This window comes from Carassius carassius, chromosome 6, assembly GCF_963082965.1.
Source record: "Carassius carassius chromosome 6, fCarCar2.1, whole genome shotgun sequence".
Taxonomy (NCBI): domain Eukaryota; kingdom Metazoa; phylum Chordata; class Actinopteri; order Cypriniformes; family Cyprinidae; genus Carassius; species Carassius carassius.
The window spans coordinates 3,030,021-3,045,465 of record NC_081760.1 but is presented as its reverse complement, the minus strand read 5'-3'; the positions used below and the strand labels follow the sequence as shown (position 1 = coordinate 3,045,465).

General features: G+C 35.4%; 1 protein-coding gene and 1 pseudogene across 1 annotated transcript; both read left to right on the top strand.

Annotated features, from left to right (window-relative positions):
* Nucleotides 1–5,136: 5,136 nt before the first annotated feature.
* LOC132141808 (clarin-2-like) lies at nucleotides 5,137–6,546 on the top strand (annotated as a pseudogene).
* A 6,873-nt stretch (nucleotides 6,547–13,419) lies between these two features.
* On the top strand, nucleotides 13,420–15,424 carry LOC132142228 (exocyst complex component 1-like). The gene is made up of 3 exons (XM_059551922.1): nucleotides 13,420–13,605; nucleotides 13,838–14,001; nucleotides 14,193–15,424. The coding sequence occupies exons 1-3, from the start codon at nucleotides 13,485–13,487 to the stop codon at nucleotides 14,457–14,459; spliced, it is 552 nt and encodes a 183-aa protein (XP_059407905.1). The 5' UTR covers nucleotides 13,420–13,484; the 3' UTR covers nucleotides 14,460–15,424.
* Nucleotides 15,425–15,445: the final 21 nt, after the last annotated feature.

The window sequence follows — 15,445 nt, the reverse complement described above, 5'->3', positions numbered from 1 at the left end:
TTTTTTATTTTATATATATTGTATTAAAAAGTATTTTAAAAATTGTAAAAAAAAAAAAGTTTATAGTAATAAACAACCTGCAGTTTGCATTTCTTTCCCTTACTGTACCGAAAATGAACCGAACCGTGACTTTAAAACCGAGGTACATACCAAACCGTGATTTTTGCATACCGTTACACCCCTAATATATATATATATCTTTATATATATATATATCTTTGCATAAAACACTATTGTGGAGTTTTTCTTGTGCTATTCAAGCAAATAGGAATGCAAATAATATATCTGATGTAGTCTCCCGTTCTTAGTTAGTTACTATTAACTAAATAATAAATAATAATAACTAATGAATACTTAGTAAACATGGGATAGGTGGCAGTAAAATTAAGCAGTACATACTTTTCATTAGTGATTAAGTGATATCTGATCTACAGAATTCATAGAATTTAAAGGCATAAAAAAAAAGATATTGTTAAAGTGGCTTGCCATACTTTGTCTAACTCTGCCTCTGCTTCCCAGCTGCTAATATCAAGGTTGTTTTGACCAAAAGTTTTAGGTATACAGGTTCTGGACATCACCCAGTCCAGCTGACGTGTGTTTAGGAGACATCCAAACATTGTTTGGATTAGACCTGCCCTTGTTAAGAGGACGAGTTGCAATATTCATTATCTTAAGTGGTGGATTTTGGACAGTGTCACGTCTCTTGCAGCAATTCAGCAGTTCAGTCATTTCTATGTTGCCAAGGACTACTGACATGAATTTAAAACGTATTGCTCTGCCTGCCCTCTCATGGACATGTTAATCAATAGAGTTTAAAATGTTGCAGTTCTTCAATGATGATGTGCTGTCTGCTGCATCAGAATCATCTTATAAGTAATGTATGTGCGCATGTGAGCATGACCCACCATAAACAGACACCCAATACACTCTTTCTAATGTTGTTTTTCTTCTAACAAAATTGTGGCAACCTTGGCCTTTCAAACCCTCAAGTAGTTATGCTTTTTCATTTCATTGTAAGAAATGTCCATGCAACACCTGTAGTCATGTGCTTGTTATGCAGGGGGTATGTATGTTGTGTCAGTGTAGCTGCCTTGTCTTTGATCAATTATTCATGAATCAGAGTAGGTTTTTGATACTGAGAGATCCTTACTCATCATCTGCAGGCTGTTTGTGAGAGAGATAGAGATGCTGACTCACTGGTCTTTCTTTTGAGAAGTGACTCGTTCCTTCTTTTAAATGGACATATGAACACTTTGCCATTTTAAAGAGAAACTGTCTTTTAATATTCTGTTCTTGTTTTCACAGGACAGAAAGACAGACAGACAGACAAATAGAAGTCTAATGGACTAAGATTCCTACCTAATGAAGTTTGTCCACTGGATTTTTGCTGAACATGCAGAATACCTCATCTACTCAACCAAGTGACCATTATGGTCTTCAATCCATAATAGTACAATCGGTGTGTGGTGGCGTGGGTTTTGTGGTGGTTTTTAAGTGTTTTTGTATGCCTACACATTGAGAGTACTTTTCTTTTGTGGACCATTTTATCTTTGTCCATTTTAATATTGTATTAGTGCATACCCTAAACTGACATGAGCCTGATATGAAGGGATAGGTCAGTCAAAAATTAAAATGATGTGATATAATTTATTTACCCTTGTGTCATTCTAAACCCAAATGACTGAACTAAGCATATTTAAAAAAGTTTCATTTTGGAGCTGTTCTGCTGGATTTTGTTTTGTTTTGTGCCAAGCACCAAAGGTGCAAAGGCAACTATTGTATCCATTAGCATTCTTCTCTTTTTTTCTTCTTCATCTCTTGAGCCTATGGCAGGCCGGGCAGTCCTTGGGTGGGGTGCAACTGTTGCGTCTTTACTGGGACCCATGCTTTACGGGGCTCCATGGCAAAAATTTATAACCTATTAAATAATTTTAGTTGTGGTTGTGTTAATGATTTTTCAGCCATTTATAAAAAATAATTAATCTTAAAATGTCTTTAATTACTTATTTTTGGTCTGATACACCCCACCATGCTTAGATCCTCATTTTGCTCACAGCGTACAGAGGATTTTTGCTTTGTTTTGTCCACACAGACTACAGTGAGGCAAAACAGCACTCCATTAGTCTATAGCATAGTGTGTGACAGTGAGATGACCCTCCAGGACACATATTCATATAATCTCTTCCAGAACACCATTTTCACAATCTGTTGATCAGTTGAACATCTTAATGTTTTGAAATGCATAAGTTTGCTTATGCAATAAATAAATAACAGGAGACAGCAAATTGATAGTATCTTTAGGGGGCAATTTCATGCTATAGTCAGACATGACAGGAAATGCATGTTTAACTTGTTTGTGAGAATTCTAATGTGGACAGCAACAGAGTCAGTCTGAAAATTATGCACTACATCTAACTGTTCTGCAGAAAAACAAAGAGATTAAGAAATGTTAAGATGCTAAACTGAGTGTATAATCAAAACGATGAATCTGATTAACTGGGTTACAGAGCACTTTAAATCTCATTAAGCTTATTGGTTTTGGGAAGAAAGAAAAAACAGAAGGAGAAGGAAGAAACTGTGAGGCTGAGAACGTGAAGAGAGAGAGTAGATTTAGTAAAACACAAAGCAGAGTGTTAGTTTGAAGTTAATAAAGTTAGACTGAGCATAAAATGATAAATACTCTCTTTTTCAAAAAAAAAAAATAATAATAGGTGGATAATTATATATTAGCAGAAAAAGTTTTTAGCATACATTAATAAATGCAGCTGCCATAACTCATGTCCAGTCATAACTGCATTATAAACATTTAAAACATTCCAGAATGCATTAAGTCCTAAAGCCTGTCCAAAACCACAACAGAAGTCATTTGATATTCACAGCTGCCTCAATGAGCATCGCTGCAGTTTAGCTGGTCAATATTCTTTCTCCATTCTTCAATCAATATGACAATACTCTTTGATCACAAGGAACATACATTGTATATGTGCCTGACACTAAAGCTAACATTTTGTTTATGCAGTCAATTGGTGTTCTTCCCAAGCAGTTTTCATCAATACAGTTCAGTATGGATTGAAGACATGTTTTAAGATGAAGAGATCCTTGTAAACTTTCTTTCTCTCAGCATCAGTCATATTGAATTGAAATGCTAGTATTAGCATAACATCAGCTAAATGTTAAAATCCTTTATATTTGAGAGACTGATTATCCTGTTTTATTTTGTGTTTGTTTATGTGAGTATTTTAAATCATATAAGGAATAAAAGGAGGACGAGAAAACAAAACTGCATGAAGATTAGAAATAGTGAAAGAAATAATCACAAACGGTTTATCAATTCACCTGAAAAACATAAAAGATCTTGTATGTCAAAACAGTTAACTGACTTTAATGAAACTTTAATTAAACTAAAAAGATAATTTAGGTTAATTGATCTAATTATGTGCCTGTGGAAAATCTATGACATTGTATTATGCCGAATATCTATTTGTTAATGAAGGTTTTACGGACACATTAATGTTTTCAGATATGTGTAGCAAAAATTATAGTTTTTATTTTAAAGTGAAAATATAAAATTAGATCATTTTGGTAAGATAGATTTTCATTAAAACCTTTTGGCTAATCGAGTGAAATCATATAATAAATTGACCTCTTTGGCTGTTATCCTGCTTTGTCCTCTTCCTCCATTTTACCCATTTTAATACATTTTTAATGATGCATTATTGTGTTGATTTGTTGAAATTGCTCATTTGTGACTTTATTTCTCATATTTATGATTATTTGGACGTTATAGTGGTATGATGTTAATGCAGACAAGTGGAGTATTGCAAACAGTCTTACTGTACATCACAGTCAACGATCTTTAAATACCACCCGGCCAGTCAAATTTGAGGGCCAGAACTCTCTTTCCCTCCTTCAGCTGCTCCTGTTGGGGGTCACCACAGTGGAATTATCTGCATAATCATTTGGCAAATGTTTTTAACCAGATGCAGGGGCTTTGCCACCCCTTTGACCACACCACTCACAACAGCAATTTTGTCTCTTTTTTCTTGACAAGAAATGCATTTATTAAGATGCGGAACCTCCTTGTCTCTTCACGACCACAACAAACAGGAGACTTTTCAGATGCGCACTTCAGCTTCACAAATCAAACGAGTGCGGAAAAGGTACATGTGCTAAATGAGCTTCAGCAGAACAACAGTAAACTGCAGTCTGAATTGATGTTGTTAGGCTATAACTTTCCTGTCCTGTCAGCCGTTTTAATGTGCTTTCCTGTCAGCCTAAACTGAGTAAGGTCACTCCCTCTAGTGGCTGGGCACTGTGCAACTATAGAATTCTTGAACGGCTTGAGCTGTCCATGGTTCTGAAAAAGCAGGCTGCTGTCCATGGTTCTGAAGTCTGTTTCAGGTGGATCCAACTTGAAAAATTAAGGCATGGTTCTTTTACGGAACCCCCAGTTCTGCACCAAATAAAACATATATGCATGCAGATTGATATTTTATCATTAAAATACCATTTGTACAGTATAAAAATCATTACGTCTATGGAATATCCCCATAAAACAAACGTTGTGTGTGTCAGTGTGTGCACATTTTTGTGACATATCAGGACACAGATTTGTATAATGACAAGGGTATGACATAGGTATTACAAGGAGAAGGTGACTCTTCAGGACATTACCCCATTTCCCCACTTTTCAAAACGCATATAAATCACACAGAATGGAGTGTATTGAAAATCTGAAATAGCACAAAGTTTCCTGTGAGGGCTAGGGTTAAGTTTAAGTTGGGTGTAGGTCCATTATATAATATACTGTTTGCACAGTATAAAAACATTTAAGCCTATGGGATGTCCCCATATTTCACAAAAACAAACCTGTGTGTGTGAGGGGGGGGGGGGGTGAACGCGTGGACACCTTTGGCAACCAAACGAAGCAAAGGCAATTAAATTAAGTGATTAAAAAGATCCAGCTGACCGATTTATATCTGGTTTCCGGCTCTTTCCCTATCGCTCTCTGTCTCACGTTCCCTCGGTTTAGTACTATGGTGCTTCAAACCGGTAGGCTATTTGTGATGAAGTTTGGACTTCATCGCTAATTACAGCAGAGTTGGCTCGCACAGTAGCGGAGAGAGGTGTAGTGAAATGCCAACTCTCTGGAAACAGATCGTGTTCTCCTTCGCTACACTCAGCATCGGTTCTGTGGTGCTTCTGGTTGTGGCACTGTCCACTGGATCACCGGAACCACACTGTGTCAGACAGGAGTAGATCTGGTGAACACTAGAGCTCGAGCAGGTCACGGGACACATTTACTATGGCCTCGTTCAGGGCAGAAAAACACAGAGATGCGGGCTAAGGATCCGCCGCTCCAAAATATACAGTGAGAGCCATAACGAAAAGATTAATTTCAAGCTCCGTACATACAGTATATTTTACGGAAACATATTTGTTTAATGTAGCTGTTAGAAGAGGTCCTTGAAAAAAAAATTCTCAATAATTTTGATGTTATTGTTTAATACATTTATTTAACTTTCCTTCATGAAGAATTTTTTTTTATTTATGTATTTATTTATTTATGTTTATTGACTCTCTGACAGCCATACTATATTCTATAAACACACAAGTGTTTAAAAGTTTGGGGTCAGTAAGAAATTTTTTTTTTTGAAAGACGAATAAGAAAATGTTCCTTGAGCAGTAAATCATAATATCAGAATGATTTCTGAAGGATCATGTGACACTTAATTATGCTATAAATCAGCTTTGATCACAGGAATAAATTATAATCAAAACCACATACATGGTGTATGTATATATATATATATATACATGGTCTAATTTAGATATCTATACATATTAAGTATCTACAGCATATAGCTCATGCCCTATCAGGTATAAATCTAATTTTGTGAGGCCTGATCTCTGTCTTTCTCTTTCTCACATATTCTGCAGTTTTCCCAAAACTCTTCAAAAAATCAACAGTGGTCTTCACATGATCATTACCTTCTTCCTTTTCATTGCTATTGGCTTTGCAGTTAACACTTTAGCTTTCAATGCATATAATGCCAGAAAAGTTCCTTACCAAACTATCAAAGGACCTTTTGGCCTCTACATCTGGAATTTCATTGCAGGTAAATCAGCATAACATATAATCTAAGATACAATGTTCTGTCCACACCACTGGACAATCAACCGTAAAACTACAATAACAACTCGTGATTCATTACTTCTTTCGATTTATAATTATATACTATATCCACTCTTTTAATCTCTTCTCTCAGCTCTGTTAATTTCAATGGGTTTTGTGTGTGTGGTTTTTTTTTTGCAGCAATCCAGTGCCATGGGCTCACAGAAGATGTGGCTAACTACAGCGAGAACATTTTTTACCCTCCTGATCCTTGAGGAGAATCTTGGTTTCTCCTTCTGGTTGTGTGTTGCCACCGCTGTAACACATGGAGCTAACATTCTTGTAGTAGCCTCCAGTAAAATTCATCTGCCTAAAATACTGACTTAGAAACCAGAGGACCCACAGCCACCAGAGACGATTTTCTCTACTAAGGAACAAAGATGAGTTGAATGTAGGGTCAGAAAGGAGGCTATGCAGATGAGCCAAACAGATCATTCATGTGACCTGACATCATCTGAACATGAGGTGATTTTTGGGGTGGTGTGAGGTGATTTAGACTGTGGTAAAAGCTCAGTAATTATGTGGTAAATATGTAAAAAGAAAATCACTTGAATATAATTTTTTTTTCGATTGACAAAGGTTATGGACAACTGCAGGGCTTCCAGACTGAAATGATATAGTGCACGTCTTTTAAATGTTAGAAGTTTTACAAGTTATATATGTAACCAACCTATTATTTCAGAGCTACTGATAAATATACAACATGTTAAAATGCATTATTACTGTCTGATATATAAGAATAATAAACTCATTGCACGAGTCAATAAACTTCACATTTAAAATGTTCCCTCTTTATCAATGAAACACTCTAAACGTGCCAAAAAGCAATTATCACAGCAGAGTATGCATAATAAACAACAAACTTTATAAATATTTTTGTTTACTTGTTTACTTTTAATTCAATACATTTTAAAAATTATACTTTAAATGGGGGGGGGGGGGGGTTCTACTAGGGTAACTGCTGCAAGGTTGTTGGCTAGCCAGCAGGGGGCGCCTTAGATCTTAACCAAAGTGTTTTATTACTGTGTTCCAATAAGACTCTGCACTCTTTACACTATACTTTATACATGTCACATACAACAAAGTACCAAAAAGTAGCATGGTATTGCCAAGGGGTTTTGGAAATCAGTAAATATCATGGAATATGTCATGTTATCATTATGAATTCTAGTATCATTCCATATGCACCATGGTATGACCATCTGATCCATCACAGTATTTATAGCCACAGTACTTATTTATTTTTATTGAGGGGTATTAAAGAATGTCTTTTCATTATTTAGATGAAGCATATATTTATATTAGTACAGTACATATTTCTCTGTTGTTGTTATTCTATAGCCCCAGAGACATTATCATGAAGGAACAGATTTTTGTCTATGATCCTCATAACAAAGTTTATCTGAGTATTAGGCTATACGTTTCTAAAATCATATACATCTTCTTCCTAATGTAAACACAGCATTTTACATTGTACATTAATGTATGAAATTTCAACGTCATTATTCAGTATTCAGGATTATGAACTAAAAGTTTATGACTGTATCAACAGGCATCAGATAAAAATTTATTTCTTGGTATGGTAAATTAATTTTAAACCTAAAAATGAATAATTCAATACATAAAATCAAATTATGTGGCATCATAAGAACAAAGATGATCTAACAATGAACAAAAGTACATTAATAAATTAACATTGACAAAGATTGATTTATCTTTTGCAGAAAGATTTGTAACAACATGAAGATGAGTAAATGATGACACAATTTTTTTGGTGAATAATAATGCCTCTAAGGTTTGTTAATTTTCTAATTTAGATATTCTACCACACGAGTCAATATCCTTAAAGTTATTTTTACTTGTACCTAAATATGACAACTGGATACTGAAAAAAAAGGTTCAGTTAATCTGCTATTCTGTTGTTGGTTTACTGCAGTGTGTTGGGTCTTTGTCCTGTCACATCACCCAACTTCTGTTGAGCTTTAGTTTCTGAACAGATGACTCTTACATTTGGCTGCAGAATGTTCTGATGATAGCTGGAGTTCATATTTCTGTCATGAAACCAAGCTGTCCAGGCCCTCCATGATAAGCCCTCATACAGCATTAGTTTGTTGTCCATATGTGAACTACATGTTTCAACCAACAGAGTTCACCATTGTACTTATAACACAGTAGGTGTAGAAAATAATCACCCTTTAAAATAATCACATTTTGTTGATTTGCAGCCTGAAATGAAGACATACACCGTTAAAAAAATTATTTGTTCAGTTATATTTTACGGGACATCCCACTTAATTAGGCACATATTTTCTGATCAATAAACAGTAAGGGAAAGCTATTAAATAGTAGTTTTACTACAATTAAGTTAGTAAGTTGGTATTAACTACTGTCATACAAATCTAAAATATTACCAAAAGTGTAAGAAGTGGTATTATGAGAAAGGATTAACGGAAACTACGGATGGTAAATTGCTAAACATTGCATGTTCACTTGACGTTTAGATGCATTTTTGTGGGAAGAAGTGGATGGAAAGCTCAGTATATGTGTGTGGGCGAGACAGGATATCTATCCCACAGCACTCAACCATTAGCACTCACTCTCACATAAGCATGTAAAAATCTAATAGAACTGATCCCTGGACATAAACATAGTCCCTTTGTGTCAGTCATTGACTTCTGCTCATTGGAAATTATAGATCACATCTTTTACAGAGAAAGACATAAAGAGTAAATCTGCGTGTTAGTTCCTCACACAGACATTATGAATGTAAAATCAAAACTGTGGCTTGTTTTATAAATCCCTGTAAATGTGTGAGCAGTGTTTCTCAGTGGTCAAAAAGACTCTAGAGATTTTGAGAGGAAATAAATCGTAACTACAATATATTTACGATCCTTTCTGCAACCTGTTGCTTTTTGTAGGATGTTGCTGATTTTAAAAAATTATATTTTCCACAATATATTAAAGTTCCTTTCTATTCTGGACTTAATGTCAGAATATGGTTTGATGATATTTACTGGTAAAATAGCTTGTTTGGACATTATTGGTGATTCTTTTCTAGAGTGTGCACTTGGAGTGTCAAGAAAATTCCCAGGCAATTATTGTTTTGAAGTTGAATAATGATGGCACTACATCTCAGTTACATTATGCAAACCCCGTTTCCACCACAGAAAATAAATAAATAAATAACTGTAATTATGTTTTTTTTTTAACTCACAATGCAGACAGACAAGGCAATAAGTGTGAGATATACAGTAAAGTCAGAATTGATAGATATAAACTTGTAACTCCCAGAAAACTAACAACTGAAAGATATAAACTTGAAATTGTGACTTTTTTTTTCCTGGCAGAAATGTGCTTCCATGTAGGATTATAAGGTAATGAAAGGAAAGAAGATGAAGAAGAATAAGTAGAAGAATTTAAGGTTTGAATGCTGAAACAAAATACTGTAGGTTGTTATGAAGTTATGGCCATGATATGCATAGTTTTGGACTGTAAATGCTTTAGTTTCCTAAAAGAACCTCAGTACATTTGGAAATCCTTGGACCCATTCCCAGCGCAGTTCATTGGACATTGCCAAATCAATAAACTGTCTCTTGGAGTACCTTGCTCCTATTGTTTTCCCCAGATTCAGACTCCTTTAGCATAAAAAAAAATATCAACATCACGTATGGTGGATAAGTCTCCATAGTTCTGTCCACCCTACCACTTCTTTACTCCAGTTTAAAGCAATATTTACATAAATGTAGTCTTGAGCTCCAAATATAGTGAATATGAAGCGCTGGAAAGGAGGTTTATCTGTGCTTTGGTTTCTGAGACACTATAATATGGGTATAAATACACTATAGACAGGATATAAAGAGCGATTTAACTGAACTAAGTGACTTTTTTATACAACAGACAATCAACATTCTTAAAAGAAAATTATTTTGCATTCTACAGAAATCATACACAGAACGGTTTTAAGTAGTATCAATTTTGGGTGAATCCCTTCAAGCCATTACTCCATTACCTAAGAAAAAGCACATGGAAGGAAAAACATATTTTTATACCTTTAGAAGTGGCTGTAACAACAGCCACAAGTAAAGCCTCAAAGACCAACTAAAAGCAACTCTGAAGACCAAAAGCAGAGATCATTTCCTCTGTTTGGACTCTGGGTAAATTGTTCCTGAGTGTATTGGCTCAGACAGACGAAATTTGTCCATGATTAATCTGTCAGCCATCTAAAAACATAGATGGATATCAAGAAGGCCTTTATAGCCACCAAAAAGTCTTTATCAGATGCAATCAGAACACTTGTTTTTACGTTCATGTTTTGTGACTATAAATTATGCATCTGTAGATCCGCTGGATATTGAATCTTTGAAGGTTGATGGGGCCACAGTCAATATGTGTGCTATCCCTACAGAGATTATAATTATAATGGGTTCTAACTGCACCTCTTATGGTGGAGATTTAAGAGGGAAATGTGTTTTCATAACTAATGATGTATTTTCCCCAAGGGCCATTTTACTACAATCAGTCAGACACGGCCCATCTAAGCCAGAAGTGAGTTTGTTAGTGTGTGTGTGTGTGTGTGTGTGTGTGTGTGTGTGTATGTGTGTGTATGTGTGTGTGTGCGTGATCAGGTTGTAAAACACTAAAAGGATTCACATGCAGGTTAAGAAAGGGAGAGATAATTTAATAAAGAACAGAGATAAAAAGAAGAGTAACGAACATGTAAGTCCACAAACATTTTCAGGCTTGTACTGTATCATATTTGTAATGCATACAGTGAAAAAATAAAAAATAAATAAATTGTACAAAATGTAAAAAAAAAAAAGTATTATTTTGTGAGTGAAACTTTTTAAATATAAATTTATCTGTTTATGAGCAGGAATTCCAAAGTACAGACATCAAATATTGATACAGTTTTGTTAATTTATAAGAGCTCAAGCCCTAGGTGGAGCAGGGCCCTATTATTTTTCTAAGGATTATTATTAGGGCCCAAGCACCGATGCACTTATTGAAATTTCTCTGTTTATAATTCTTCTTCATTTTCTTCTTCTTCTCCAAAATGAATTGCAATTTTAAAGTGGGTGTGCCAAAATGGCTCGATAGCGCCACCTATACACATTCAACAAAGTTACCCTCAAGCTACATTAAAGCAAATTTCGATGTTTCGCCATGAAACAGGAAGTTTTTATAACTCAATTATACAATGTCTGATCTGCCCAAAGATACATTTGATAAGACTCCTTACATGAAGACATCTACATGCCAATATTCAGCTACAGTCATAGCGCACCCTGCTAGCAAAAGAGGTGACTTGTTTTATGGATGAAAAGGAGCTTTTCTACAAAGCTTTTTAGCTTTGCTACAGTCAAATCCCCACCTGTTGGTAACAGGAAATTTCATGTTTTACACTTATTAAGACATTCAATGACCGATCTGCCCTAAATTAGCCCTAGCCTGAAGACACCTACATGCCAATATTCAGTTATAGTCATAGCGCCACCAGTTGGCAGCAGGAAGTTAATTATTTTCAAGGTTTTGGGGCCCTTAAAATGCATGGAGGGCCCATGGCACATTGCTTTATAGGGCCAATTTTGAGGGGCTCTTTACCATACACTGTTTGACCTAAAATTAACACACATTAGCTCCACTCAACAGGAAGTAAGCTATTGTGGGTTTTGCATGTTGTGGAATTTTTAATACTCCACCTAGGTTTTTCATCAGATCGCCACCAAACTTGGTCAACATGATCATAAGACATTGCTTACAAATTGATTTTTGATATCTAAAACAGCTTGGCCGTGGCGAGGCAAAATATTTATGGCAAAACATGGAAAAATGAAGTGTGTTATAACTTCAGCATACTTTGTCTGATTTTGATCAAACTAAAGCAGTTTGTTCGTGATATGAGGCCGATCACAAAGATGTGACTATTGTGAGTCTCAGTCACAGTGCCAATAACTGGCAGTAGGTAGTGTTTCATTTTTAAAATGCTCTGAAATCAGACTCTTATTTTTATCTTTATTCTTATATCTTTAAAGTGCATTATACAAACACTTCAAAAAAATTACATATGGAGAACAAGTCATTCTGAGCAGGGGTGGATTTAGTGAATTGGGGGCCCCAAGCAAAATATAGGAATGGGGCCCTGTAAATTTTATCTCCTATTACTTTGTTTCAATTTAGACTTATACCCAAACTGATGCTAGAATAAATGAACAATATTAAACATAATTCATGTAAAAATAAATAAATAAAAAAGCAGATTTGTGGCAATACATACAGTTCACAAATTACATATAAAGGAGTTAATTATGACCCAAAAATGAAAATTCCCTAAAAATTTACTCACCCTCAGACCATCCAAGATGTAGATGAGTGTTTCTTCATCAGAACAGATTTGGAGAAATGTAGCATTGCATCACTTTCTCAATGGATCCTCTTCAGTGAATGGGTGCCATCAGACTGAGAGTCCAAACCGCTGATAAAAATATCACAGTAATCCACAAGCTAACCACACCACTCCAGTCCATCAGTTAAAGCAATGTGAAATGGAAAGCTGCATGTTTGCAAGAAACAAATCCATCAAGGTGTGTTTTTACTTTAAACCGCTGCTTATGGCATGTTTGTTAAAAAACTTTTCACTTGTAAACACTGATTGATCTGTGCATATTTTTCTCCTCCATGAGACAACTTTTTCAAGGAGAAACTAATATTTTAGATATTTTAGAATAATTTTATTTGAGTAATGGTTTGAAGTTAAAAACGTCATGATGGATTTGTTCCTTACAAACATGCAGCTTTTCACTTCACAAAGCATTAAACGATGGACTGTGGATTATTTGTGGACTATTGATGCATTGGTGAGCAAGTGATGTAATGCTACATTTCTCCAAATCTGTTTAGAAGTAACAAAATTTATCTAAATCTTAAATGGCCTGATTTTAAGTGACCTGTTCTTTTTAATGATGATTCCTGACACATGTTCATAAAAACGTTGAAAATCAATATTTTCAAACAGCTTTTGAAAACCAAAAAAGGAGATTTGTTTTCCTTCAGGAAAGTTGTAAAAGGTTTAACTGAATTTATGAAGTAAAACCTCTTTTGAAATTTTGAAAATGCACAGAAGCTACAGTTTCATCTGTCAACTCAAGCTCACCCCAACCAACCCACAGAGAGATAGAGAGAGAGAGAAAGAGAGAGAGGAGGGAAATAAACCCAGCAAACCAGATCCACCTCAAGAAAGCATTTTATCCCTCACTCTGCTCTTGCTCTCTCTCAGACTTAAATTAATTTTCTCTCTCTTTTTCTGCCTGAGATGTCATCTCTGCTGAGGGAGGAGATGGACAGAGTCTTGTTCAGACCTGAGGGACAGAAGCTGAAGGAGTTTATAGAAATAGAGGAGAAACAACAGGGACGACATTTTCTCTGCGTTTCTAGTAAGAAAAATCTACTTCTATCTATTTTATGCGTGATTATTTGAGGTGATGTGCTGAGTTATCTTCCATTAGAAAATGAATATTGAAATTCTCCACAAAAACAAAAAACAAACAAACAAAATATTTGGGATCATCTGGGGTGTGTGTGTGTGTGTGTGTGTATTGTCCTAAATATGATTTGTATGGTTTAATGAAGAGGTATAGTAAAAATACAAAACCAATGTGTGTTTAGTATCTAAGGATAAAGAAGCTCAAATCTCAGTGGTCATGTGTCGGAGAGTTAAACCTTCACGCACCAATAAACTGCAGAAATCTGGGCTGGAGGACAGTTATGAAAAAACAGAGATCTGGGCCCTGGAAGATCTGCTGATTCTGGATGGTAGAGATCCAGATACTGTGAGTTGAGTTTAGCATTCACCCCCCTCCCATTTATGATTACACATGCTACTTAACTGCTTAAAATTTTATTTTAAGGCTAAATCTGAGGGGGACTTCATATTAATAGTGCTGATGAATTGTATTGGGCAGAGTGGAATCTGTTAGTTTTCATTGGAAGATGTTCAGTTTGCATATCTCTGCTGTGTTAGGATGATCCCTGTTTCTTGATGCACTTCGACACGGTGCGGTCGGTCAGAGCAGTGAGCTGTGCTGCAAAATACACGCTGGCCCGCTGTCTGCTGTCCCTGAGCAGGAAGTATCACCACACGACATTAAAATTAAAGAACTTTGACTTGATGTACATTCAGCCCACTGCAATGTATTCAGATCGTGGTGACTGTGTTGTCCTTGCACAGATCTGTTTCTATGCCTTTAATCTGGTGTGTCTTTCCTTGTGTCCTGTGCCTCTGGCATAGAGACATTTTGATTAATCTTCTTATTTAATTAGATTTCTTTTAAACTGACCCTAAAAACCTAAACCCCTGATGCTGACAATAAAAAGTTAATTTCAGTGTTATCTGTACTGCCCTTGGGGAGTGTAAAAAGACCATGCTTTGTGTTTTGAGCACTTAAGCAATGCTTTGAGCACTCAGATCTACAGTAACTGTAACATAACGCCACATTGTGAGGGAAATCTAATTTGTGCATGTGCAAATGCAACACAAAAAAGTGTTTCTGATGAGTAATGCTGTGACTTCATAAGTGTAATAAATCCTATGTGACAGGTTTGCATGTTTTAGATGATTCATTAAGCAAGCTATGTATTCAATCATTTCAAAAACTGAACCGCGAGACAAACTTGTGTTTATTACAGTATTCACCGTTTTAATAATCTTGCCATCTGGTGAAACATCTATTGCTTTCTCATTTCTGCAGTGTGCTTTACATGTTACTTAATAAAAAACTGTGCCACTGCAAAACATCAATCAATGATTCCAGGCAAATTAAATATTTGGATTTTTTTCTGTATGCACTGTATGCAAGACGGCTTTAATAATTTGCATGCATAATATTCTTGGTACCAAAGGATTTGCCTCTTGTGGCATATTAAATTTAGGCATCTGTAAATGTACAGCTACTTGCCAAATAAATATATAAATGATAATAAAAAACTTGCATTGGGATTAAATATGTTTATTTTCTGAAAAGACACAGAGCTCGTGATTACAGAACTAGTTTAACTATATATCAAATACAGTTTAATGGTCGTTACACAAAAATAGAACGCTGCGACTGTCCCACATATACTACTACTAGTGCACTTAAGCCAATGCCCCCTGCTGACGTCACACACGCTTTAATGTTTTGGGGGTGGCTAAAAATAGCCTGAATCAATAGAATACTTTTTTTTCACTTCTAATAACAGTGCTTAGTTTTGTAATGACCGTGAATTTTTGCAAAA